This window comes from Phocoena sinus, chromosome 5, assembly GCF_008692025.1.
Source record: "Phocoena sinus isolate mPhoSin1 chromosome 5, mPhoSin1.pri, whole genome shotgun sequence".
In the NCBI taxonomy this organism is placed as follows: Eukaryota; Metazoa; Chordata; class Mammalia; order Artiodactyla; family Phocoenidae; genus Phocoena; species Phocoena sinus.
The window spans coordinates 108,774,208-108,786,356 of record NC_045767.1 but is presented as its reverse complement, the minus strand read 5'-3'; the positions used below and the strand labels follow the sequence as shown (position 1 = coordinate 108,786,356).

At 43.2% G+C, this 12,149-nt stretch overlaps 1 protein-coding gene across 1 annotated transcript in view; it reads right to left on the bottom strand.

Moving 5' to 3' along the window:
• GATB (glutamyl-tRNA amidotransferase subunit B) overlaps window positions 1-11,727 on the bottom strand; it is a 74,737-nt gene extending 63,010 nt beyond the window's left edge. The window contains 2 exon segments of the mRNA XM_032632822.1: window positions 9,467-9,617; window positions 11,552-11,727. Coding sequence (XP_032488713.1) covers window positions 9,467-9,617; window positions 11,552-11,727 — 327 coding nt within the window.
• Between the last annotated feature and the right edge of the window lie 422 nt (window positions 11,728-12,149).

Here is a 12,149-nt window from a genome sequence, read left to right as displayed (position 1 = left end):
GGGCCAATAAATGGACAGAGAGACACTGTCTGTTCAGTAAAGCCCAATGGGCCCTAACACAGTCACCATGAATTCCTTCCAGAGGTGCTGCCACAGTCCAGGGGCGAGTCTTTACGTGGAGATATCCCACTGAGTACTGAGCAGGATAAATAGAAACAAATCCATACCTGGACATATCCTGGCCAAAGCTATCAGAGAGGAAACACAGATTTCCTACAAAGGATACAGACTTCTCGTCGGCAGTAACAGACGTCTGAGGACAACAGAATCATGTCTTCCAAGCGCTGAGGGGACAGAACTGTCAGCTTGGGATTCTATATTGTCATTCAAGAGCCAGGGAGAAACAGAAGGGACTGGAGGCCAGAAAAGCTGAGAGAGTGGACCACCCAGACCCAGAACTCAAAACACACTAACAGAGGCAGGAAAGAGCACGCAGGAGGAGGAGTGTGAGATGCAAGAAACAGTGTTTGCTAGAGAAGGAAAAATCCGATGGGGGCCTCCTCAACCTTCCACGGCCCAACCCCAAAAGTTGCCTTTAGCTGTGGGTGGAGGGGCACCCCTTCCCTGAGGTTCCAGTGGGAGAGCTGTCTTTCTCCCTGTGCTCCAGGGACAGTTCCTGATTTCTCAGGTACCTGATTCTATCAATAATTTCCTCTCCCCTATATGTCACTCCTTTAAACCTAACTTTTGATTGTTTAACAAAATGTTAGAGGCACGTATTTAGAAATAATTCACAACGAAAAGCAGCAGTTCCCGCCACCGTCCGCCGCTAGTCCTGAACCACCTTCAGATCTTTGAGCTGTCATGTCTGGTATTTACCTTCCTATTTTTAAACAATATGCTGTGCCAGGGGACCTTTGGAAAATCCATCACTTTCTGGCCAAGGCTATTGGCCATTTGCCACGTAACAATCCTTCCTTAATCTGGGGAAAAGACAGACTTGACAAACTGTCCCAAGGACCCAATGTTCTTGTTTTTGGAATATGGAGCCACCAGACTAGGCCCATGCCATTCCCAAGAGATAATGTATATCAGTTACAAGGTGAGATATTTTGCAATACTTTTATGTTTTATTCTGTCCCATAGAATTTACCCATGCTTGTTACTTTATCACATTTCTATTCAAGAACAACATAAGCCGCCCCTAAGTGCAAGCCCATGATGACCTGAATGACATCAAAGTAGAAAAGTCAGGTTGGTAGGTAGGTAAGTCATTCCACCCATGGGGAAGCAGGGACTCCTGCCACATGCCTGAACTTGGCTATGAAGGATCTAGAATGTGAATGAGGCTTTCCTCCTAAGAGTAGGGTAAGGGTGGGAGTTACAGGTGGGGGAAGAGGTGGGATGCTGTCACTTTTCGAACTTTGGGAACAAAAAAGAGAGAAATTTCACCAACAGGTGGCTGAGAAACCAGCAGAGGTGATATCTGACTATTACTTAATATTATCTTTATATAAAAACTTTTTAAAAAGTTTTGTTGAAAAACCTTTTGCCTAATAATTTGTCTCTTGGGAGCTCTAAATCTTTCACTCATTATCTTATTAAAAAAATAAAATGCTAAAAGAAATAATAACAGCCAATTAAAAAAACAAAACCAATCAATCAACTTAGGGCCTGAAAAGGAAAAAGAGGCTCCCCTTAATCTGTGGCCAAAAGTATTCCTAACGCATATTCTTACATTACTTTTTTCTTACTTTATCAATTTAGGACATGACTTCTGATTATGGTAGATAAGAATTTAGTTCTTTTACTTGCCAATATCCCAATTATATCACAGTTTTTTTTTTACATGAGTGGTTGGTGTTTCTATTATTATGTAAATATGTCTCTCCGCTGAGCTGTAAAGTACACACAGATTACATGTCCTTTCTTGAACGTTTTGTTTCTTCCTGAAGTCAACAGGTCTTTCATTTTATCATTTGCTTTATTTTCTTACTGCCTATTCCTCATTATTCTCAAAGACTCTGGTTTCTCAGACTCACAGACACAGAGAACAGACTTGTGGTTGCCAAGGAGGGGCGTGGTGGGGGAGGGATGGACTGGGAGTTTGGGGTTAGCAGAGGCAAACTAATATATATAGAATGGATAAACAAGGTCCTATGGGACAGCACAGGGAACTACATTCAATATCTTGCGAAAAACCATAATGAAAAAGAATATGAAAAAGAACGCACATATGTATACCTGAGTCACTTTGCTATACAGTAGAAACTAACACAACATTGTAAATCAACTATACTTCAATAAAATAAAGACTCCAGTTTCTATGTAAAATCTCTTATTTACACAAGCATTAGATACCTGCTCTTCCCTCCCCACCTCCCTTTTTTTCTCGAAAACTCTCTGTTCTGGAGCCATCTCCGTCTCTCCCACTGCTACACAGCCAGCAATCTGAAGCCTCTCCGTGACTTCAGCAGGTTCCCGTTTAATGGAAGGACAATTTTTTGAGAACCTGCCTTTCTGAAATACCATTATTCTACTGCCACACTTGATTTATAGTGCTGGATACAGAATTCTAGGTTAGGATGATTTTTATTTTTCCTACGATTTTTTGTTTGTTTTTTTTTGTTTTGTGTTACACGGGCCTCTCACTGTTGTGGCCTCTCCCGTTGCCGGATGCGCAGGCTCAGCAGCCATGGCTCACCGGCCCAGGCGCTCTGCGGCATGCGGAATCCTCCAGGACCGGGGCACGAACCCGTGTCCCCTGCATCAGCAGGTAGACTCTCAACCACTGCGCCACCAGGGAAGCCCTTTCCTACGATTTTTAAAGGCACTATTCCATTATCTTCTAGCTTTAAGTGCTGCTTTGAGAAGTCTGATGCATTTCTGATTCCCAGTCCTTTGCGTGTGACTTTCCTTCTCTGTAAGTTCTAGTATCTTATCTTTATCCCTGGTGTTCCAATTCTACACTTCATGATGACAGCTCTGCATGGGAGGCTATTTTTATTCCTTGCACTGGGTCACTGGCAGGCCATTCTGACTTGCAGATGCATGTCCTTCAGTTCTGGGAAATTAATCTGTGTCATTCGTTTGATAGTTTCCTCTTGTCTACTTCCTGTCTTCTCTCTTCTGGAACTCCTATTAATCAGCGGTTGGACATCCTGGATTGATTCTCTAATTTTCTTATTTTTTCCCCAATTGTCTGATTGCGTGTGTGTTACACTTTCTGGAAGATTTTCTTGATTTTATCTTCTGACTCTTCTGGATTCTTTTTTCCATCCTAATTTTAATTTCTAAGAGCTTTTGTTCTGATTGTTTATTTTTTAATTTTTTAAAAAAGATTTATCATTTATTTATTTATTTAATTTATTTCTGTCTGCGTCGGGTCAGGTCTTAAGTTGTGGCACACGGGATCTTTGTTTTTTTTTTTAATTTGTGAAACAAGTTTAGCAAAAATATATTGAGAATAAAAGCCAGAAACTGGTAAAGAAAAGCCAACCGAAAAAATATACAAACTCTTCCCCCAAGTGATGAGACCCTCTGGGGAGGCCCCACGTGAGCCTGTGCTTTAAAGGCCGATGTGGCAGCAGTGCTTGGTTCAAGTCCACGGAGAGAAAAACTACAGGGGAAATCTCACAACAACACTACACTATTCACTGTTCTGGGGCTGGCTTCTCTCTAGGATGGAAAAGAATTTTGAGGAAAACCTTCATATTAGTACAAAAAAAAATCATATAGCTGTTTCATAAGAGCAAAATAATCAAAGTCATGGTTCCCAAGGCATTCAGGGTCTGAGTCCTTGCCCAGGCCCCACCCTGGTCTCCTCTCCTGAGTGATGGCAACCAGAAAGTAGGCCGGGTAACACCGTCAAGATTAAAAGAGGTAAGAGTGATCCTCAGAAAAAATACTACTCTATACATCTCAGGTGAGATAAAAACATTTCATATGCCAATTACTTTTCAATCATAACTTTAACCTTAAAAAAATTGAGCGGGAGGGCACCCTGACGTTCTGAGATTCAAGTGTAGCTGTAATGATGTGTAGTCAGGTTCGTCTTTGTTGAGGCAAGTGGGATCTTTTGTTGCGGCGTGCAGGCTCTTCATTGTGGCATGTGGGTTTTCTCTTCTCTAGTTGTGGTGTGCAGGCTCCAGGGCACGTAGGTGCTGTAGTTTGTGGCACGTGGGCTCTAGTTGAGGCTCACGAGCTCAGTAGTTGAGGCATGCGCACTTAGTTGCCCCGCAGCATGTGGGATCTTAGTTCCCTGACCAGGGATCAAACCCGCGTCCCCTGCACTGCAAGGCAGTCTTTACCACTGGACCACCAGGGAAGTCCCTGATTATTTATTTTTATTTTTATTTATTTTTTTTGTGGTACGCAGGCCTCTCACTGTTGTGGCCTCTCCTGTTGCGGAGCACAGGCTCCGGACGCGCAGGCTCAGTGGCCATGGCTCATGGGCCCAGCCACTGCGCAGCATGTGGGATCTTCCCGGACCGGGGTACAAACCCATGTCCCCTGCATCAGCAGGCGGACTCAACCACTGCACCACCAGGGAAGCCCTGATTGTTTATTTTTAAATGGTGGTATCCTGTTCTTGTTTCAAGGATGCAGCTACCTTCTCTTACCTTTCTAAGGATATTTATAAAAGCTTTTAATTTTTAAAGAATTCTTTTACCCTGTGCATTATCTGTTGCCTCTTATTTTTTTGTTTTCTTTTTATTTTGGGCTGTCCACTACATTGGAGAATTTCTTCAAATGTCTGGTGATATTTGGCTGTCAATTTATACACATAAACACACACACACACACATATATATAAACACACACACACACATACACACACATGTATTTTTAAAATTTACCTCTTGAAATGATCTTTTTTTTTTAAGAAATTTATTTACTTTTTATTTATTTAGTTTTGGCTGCATTGGGCCTTCATTGCTGCACGCCGGCTTTCTCTAGTTGCAGCGAGCATGAGCTCCTCTTCGTTGCGGTGTGTGGGCTTCTCATTGTGGTGGCTTCTCTTGTTGCGGAGCATGGGCTCTATGTGCATGGGCTTCAGTATCTGTGGCTCACGGGCTCTAGAACGCAGGCTCAGTAGTTGTGGCGCACAGGCTTAGTTGCTTATCAGGGATCAAACCCGTGTCCCCTGCATTGGCAGGTGGATTCTCAACCACTGCGCCACCAGGGAACTCCCAGTCTATTTATATTTTAAAGTAAGGTACTACAATGCTGATTAAGCATTCTATGTAAATATCCAGGGCTTGCTGATTGGTGGCCTTCATTCTAGGACAATCAATGAGGTGGCCAGGTAGCTTTTTTAATTGAGATCCCCCTAAATGTCAAGTTCTGTCAGGTTCCTATGGGTTCCTGCTTGGGGGAGGTGGGAAAGAGAAGAGATGGCCATACCAGTTCACTTGAGCTCCTCAAACGGGGCAGGGAAATGATCGGGCAGGCCCTGGGGTTCAGAGTACAGATGCTGTCTGACACCAGTACCTCTTGCTCTGCCTGGGGTCTCTAGGGGGAGTGTGTCACAAGCTGAATTTCTCCCCAAACTATAGATTCCTATGAAGGTAGGGCAGCTACCGAGGGACAGGAAAGGACCTCAGGTCTAACTGCTCTGTATCCAGACTCCAAATTAATCCCTTTGTCTTCACCTCCCTCTGGCCCTCCACAATACCTGTTGATCTCACATCCGGACCCTTTCCGGGGTTGCACAGGGCACACCATCTCATTTCTGACTAGTGTCTCTTTCTGAAGGCTTTCTGTCCCTTTCCTGGGTTACACTTAATTTCGTTCTGCCAAGTCAGGCCCTCCTCCATCTACCATCTCATGCACGTTGGTCTACTCTCCCATTCTCTCATAGGTTTATAACTTTGAATTCTTTCACTGTCATTTCAGTGGGGTTTCTTTGCGGTAGGAGGAGAAGGACAGATTAACATGTATACATTCAATTTGCCACATTAATCAAAAGCCTCTTTAATTGTCCCCTCATTGGCTCCTTCTCATCAGCATTAAAATTATTTTAAATCTTATTTTTATTTTATTATTATTATTTTTTTGTGGTACGCAGGCCTCTCACCGTTGTGGCCTCTCCCGTTGCAGAGCACAGGCTCCGGACGCACAGGCTCAGCAGCCATGGCCCACGGGCCCAGCCGCTCCACAGCATGTGGGATCCTCCCGGACCAGGGCACGAACCCAGCAGGTGGACTCTCAACCACAGCACCACCAGGGAAGCCCTTAACATATTTTTAAGTGGACGATACCTTACTGTTGACTATAACTCATCAGCATTGAAACAATCTCAAGTTTCTCCAACATTAAGGAAAATTAGGCTTTTTTTTTTTAAACCGACTCTCTTTATTTAATTATTTTTTGGCCACGCCCTGCAGCATGCGGGATCTTAGTTCCCTCACCAGGGATTGAACCCAGGCCTTTGGCAGTGAGAGCGCGGAGTCCTAATCACTGGACTGTCAGGGAATTCTCTACTGCATTCTCTTTTCCTTCCAAGCCAAACTTCTTGAAATAGTTGCCCACACTCTCTCATCTCTACCTCAACATCCCCAAGTTCTTCGACCTTCTGCCACCTCCCTTCTAACCCCATCGCGGAAACGCTTCCTGTAAATATCCCCCTTAACAGATCCAATGACCACTGCCTGGTCCTCACCTTACTTGAATCTCAGTAATACTGTGTACTCACCCCTCAAAATATGCCGTCCCTTCGAGTCTCTGACCTGGTACTCTCCTTACATCTTCTTACCTCTTTGCAATGAGATGCACACTCCTTAGCAGGGCTTGTATGGTACAGACTATGCTTTCTATGCCAGTCTCACCTCTTGCCACACCATATTCCAGTTCTGTGCTACAATGCGCGGAACTTCTTTCAGTTCCTAGAGCAAGCCATGCCCTGTTTTTCTTCTGGTCTTTGTGCATCCTATTCACTTTTATTTGGCCAAACTTTGCAAATTCCCTATATCTGTGTTGAACGCCCCTCCTAGAGCACACTGTATTTCCACTACCAGCATGTTCATTGAAAAGTACTGCAACTGCCCACTTAATTGTCCAAGCTCCGTGAAGACAAGACCCACAGCGATCTTTTACCTTCTTCAAACCTGTATCATTAGAACTTCTACGATGGCTAGTGCATGGGAGGCATCCAATAAATGTCAGTTGAGCGAATGAATGAAGACACAATCAAGAGAGGGGGAGAATCAAATACTTACAGAAAGACACACTTTATCATATTTTCTCTTTAATGGGCCAGCAGAGCAAATGAATCTGGTCTACAGAAAAAGACTTGACACTATAACCTAAGTTCTTTTGGTTGCCTATTTCTATCTTCTTAACAGTGCATCTAACAAACGGTCACCATTTTTTGCATAAAAATAACCAAATGCGTAGTCAGAATATCAGAGCATCAGTACAGCATCTCCACAGGCTTAGAGAAGGCCAACTGTCTAAATGTTTCAGCATATTTAAAATCTCTATCTAGGTACATCACTGGGTTTTGAAGGGCTGTGGGAATGACAACATTTTATTCTGGTAGTTATGGTATAATTTAGGTCACACACTAACATAGGTCTTTTAAAGACAGAAACATTTCTGAAAAAGAGGCAGACTAGCTCTGTTGCGAGAATAACCCATTAGGCTGCTCAAACAATGAGTGTGGTAGGCTCCAAAGAGGAAAAACAAAATCCAGCTCGAGCAAAACAGGATTTCTAGCTTTTGATTGTCATTTAGTGAATGTAAGCCAAGCTCTCAATGTGCCAATGTCCCAAACGACTTCACTGTCATGTTGATATGCCTATCACTGGGCAAGTATCTTCTTTGGGGGCCTAACAAGATGTCTTCAAAGCATGTTGACATTTAGTTATTTTGAATTGTCTCTAATATCTGACCACAGTTAGCCACAAGTAAACAGCCTATCTATAGAAAACATGTCTATCTGCAAATAGATGTTTTCAATGTGAACTATAATAAATACCTTGCTAGATACTATATTCCCAGCTGGAGAAACCTAGAAAGAACTCAGCAGTTGTGTCTAGTCTCTTGATAATGAACCAACCACCATGTGGAAAAAAAATGTTTTGAGCTCAGAAGGAAGAAAGAAGAGGTGTTGGGATGAATTGCTTTCCATTCACTTGTCTAAATAGAGATTACTTTATTTCTACTATAGCTGAGTCTCTGCCCCAAAAAGAATTCGTACATTCATAACTGGAAAATTGTCTCTTCTCAAATAAAAACAATCTCTCCATCAACAGATACTCTAGGGCAGAGGGAGTGAGGAGGGAAGGGACAGACACTCCTATACTTGTCTTCTCCCGGAAAGACCCAACAGCAAGTCAAAGGTGACCCTAGGCATGGTTTACAGGAATAGGAGTCCTCCATGACAAAAAGCACAAGTAAGGAAAAAGTTCCAAGACAGAGACACTGCCCTAGTATAACCAAAATGTTGGGTGCAGCAGGTACTTTGGAGGCACTGCTCATGACCTTCCATGGCAGTGACTCTGGGAAAAGAAAACCTCTGCCTCTGCACACCTGCCAGTGCGCAGTTCAACCAGTTTTCACTTGTATTTAAATGTTAGAAAGTGTGGAACTCACCCAGGAAACCTCTCCCTGCCCGCATCACCACCACTTACACATTCCCTGCAAGGAGGGCAGGAAACCCCACACCCAGTTGATACTATGTGTCCCGGACAGACTATGAGTCATGTATTAGCCCAAATATTCACATTGTTCTTTCCATCCTTTCCTTCAAAATTCCATCCACCTATGTGAAAATATATGCGAAAAATCTTGCTGATGAGTTAGTACACTGGACCCAGTCATTGCCAGTTTCAGTGAGAATGAATAGATAAATGAGTAGTTCACTCAAAGCATACTGTGGTTGACTTTTTTCTCCATTACTGACTGGTTCTTAATTTTCTAAAACCACAATCATTATTGACCTTACACCGTAATATCACGTGACATATGCTGTTTCCTTTGACGAGACTCCCCCGCCTCTCCCTCCTCCATGCATCTGCCTGACTCCCGCCTGCCTTCTCAGCTAGCTCAGGTTGTTGCTCTTCCAACAACCCCTCCTTAGCCAACCCTATCTCTTCCCAAATTTCTCACAACAGTCCTTCTCTTACTGAATTCGGTAAGTCCCTGCGTGGGGTTCCAAAACCATACTCCGCATATGACCTCCACAGGAGCAGTGACACAGTACTCTGTGCGTAAGACACATCTCCCCAGCTAGTCTCTGAACTCCTCAAAGGCACGGTTTGTCGCTCATCTTTCTGTTTCAGTTCATCGCACAGACCGGACAGCCTGATACTGAGTAAACAATCTAAATTGTGTGTGAGATGAATCCACGAACAAACGGATGACGTTTAGACTTAGAAACAGAACTACAGAGATGAGTCTTTGGAAAACATTTAGTCCAACCCACTTCATGCAAAGCTCCCTAAACAAGTCTTTCCTAAGAGTTATGTTCGGTAAAACATGAACATTGTGTAATGAAAACAGCATACAATAAAAACCTTACCGGCAAAGTTCCAGGCAGAGATGCATCAAAAAAAGATACCAAAGAATTGGGAGGTGCTGCAAAGTCGACTTGAGATCCAGAGAAGAGTTTGGAGTTGGAGGCAATCTGGGCATGAATCTCCAAACCTACCACAGCTGCCCATTCACGTTCACTAAATAGGAAGACAAAATGGTTAAGAAGTTCTTAGATCCGTCACCATGCGTGAATTTCTAAGAGCTGAAACCACAAATGTTAATTTTCTATTTGTGTTTTTAACTTATTAAAATTTTATATCCTACTTTAAAAAATGTGTCATACTGTATTGGTGACTAAATCAAAAGCAATGCAAAATGAACACCTACAAGGCCGGCAAAGCAAAATTCATTTACAACATGGCATAAGGAGAGTTCACTGTGCAAACAAGAAGGTAACAGAAAAGAACAATTTGGCATCTGAAAACAATTTAGAAATGGGTATCAGGTGGTGACTGCTTGGCTGACTAATGAAAAGCAGCATTTTCTAAATTAACTGTGCTTTGTCAATTAGTCAGTCAGCAAATGAAGAAAGCTGATCTTGTGAACGTTTTTAGAATTAACATAAACATCAGGATTTTACTAGAGAAATAATGGTAAATAGTTGCACATCTCATTATTAAAAAGGAAGGGAAATTCTCAGTCATGTTTGGAATTCATTTTCTAACAATGGTTTGCAAGTAAAGTAACCAGAGTGACAAAGATATAATAGATCACCCTTCCTGGGAATTTTGTGCAAAGGGAAACATTAAACCATTGCAAGTGGCTTTTTTTTTTTTTTTTCTGGTTCCCCAGATCACTTTAAATTCCAAAGATCTAGTGTCAGGTTCCTTTGCTTGTTTTGTACTTGACTGCTACCAAACCTAAGAAGCTGCAATAATGCAACCTAAATGCTACAATAATCTCTTATCTGGCCACTCCTACTCTATTGGGTCTGTATGAATATTCCATACAGAGGTCTCTCCAGGTTCTTATAAGTGTGCTTATTCCATTGGTTATTATTAAACCCATGTATCCTGGGCAATCTGCAGATCACCTGGTGTACACCTACTCTCTCCATAGTCTGCCTGTTTCTATCCTGCTCTTCCCCCAAGCCATTTTCTATATTATCGAAATTTTTGTTTACATGTATTTGGTTTTGTTTCAGTCATTTCAACACATGAAGTTCTACATCTGTAGTACTGATGAATTCCTTCTTTTTAAAGTTGGGAAGCACAACCTGTAACTGAGAGGAATTAAACGAAGAACTTATCAGAAATTTGCATTCACTAAAACCTTATTCAATGTATTTTTGCAGTTTCGTTACATGAGAGAAAAAAATACTTTCCATTCACAGTGAGACAACCTAATTTATGAAAGGAATAGAAACAGTGTTTCCGGACATTTTCCCTCTGTTCCTCCAACAGAAAAGCAAAAATAATGGCAACCTAACTATCTCAAAAGAAAAACTGAATATTAGACACATGCCTTACGTTTCTGTACTTAAAAATAAACTATTTAGGTCTCACATAGTGAAATATAAACAGCTGTTCAGTGGATATTAAGCAAAATAAACAACACTTTCTACATAACCAGAGGGAAGATCTGTCATTGGCTGCATTCTCCTAGGTCTAGACACACATGTTCAAAATGAAACGCCTCCACAGATAGGTGGTGTTTTCTGACTAATAATTTACAACACTGCTGACTCGTAATAGCTCTAAATAAATGTCAGGTAAATAAGATTCATCTTCTACTGTCACCGACCCCGCTACTGGTGCTATTAGTTAAGGTAACTGAATCCACTCTTCTGTCTGTGCAGCTTTCGAGTCAGGAAAACACGTGCTATTTTACACTCACAAATTACCCAAATATGCCTGTCTACCTGAAGACAGCGGTTTACGTTGTGGGGACGGGGCTGATAGAGGGCCAGTTTCGTGCTCTCATTTAGGTTTCAGCGCTGCAACTTATAGCCCAGCACCTCCCGCCCACCAAAACGTCTAGATTGAAGGCTGGGCTGTAGTGGCCATTATCTCTCCAGTCCCGCAATTCCACCTCACGCTTAAGCGGGGAGTAATGGTACGAAATAATATACCCTTTCCTCGGTTTCTGGGCCGTGATGAGGGGCTGCTGAGCCACTGAGCTCTGTCCCCTCTTCCCGCTGGACGTGGACCCAGTTGGAACCCCTCTTCCGTGGCGAGAAACGCCGCCAATCCCGGCGAAAACCCAACGCCTTCCTGGACAGCACCAGCGCAGGACGGGCGTCGCCATTGCCTCGCCAGAGTCCTGGTCAGGTGATACGGCCTCCCTCTGCCGCAAGACTCTCTGGGAAGCGTAGTTCTGGAAAGGGCTAAACCGCTCTAGGCTCGGACCGGAAGACTACTATTCCCAGGGGGCACTGCGACTCGAAGGCTTCCGGAACCGGGAGGGGAGGGGAGGGGAGAGGAGAGAATGAGAAATAGGGGAGAGGGTGGGAGGGATTCTGTGTCGGAAGGTGTGACTCCTCCTAGCGGGGAGCTGGAGAGCTTTGTAGCCGTGAGCACGTGTGTGAGTTTGAGAGCGAGCAGGTGGTGCCAGAGATCCAAAGCGGAGAAACCTGGCCAGGATTTTATAGCCCAGTTAACCTTTCGAGCTGAAGTAAATGACCTTGACATCTCCGCGAAGGCTTCGTGAACCCCAAACCCACTCAGTAA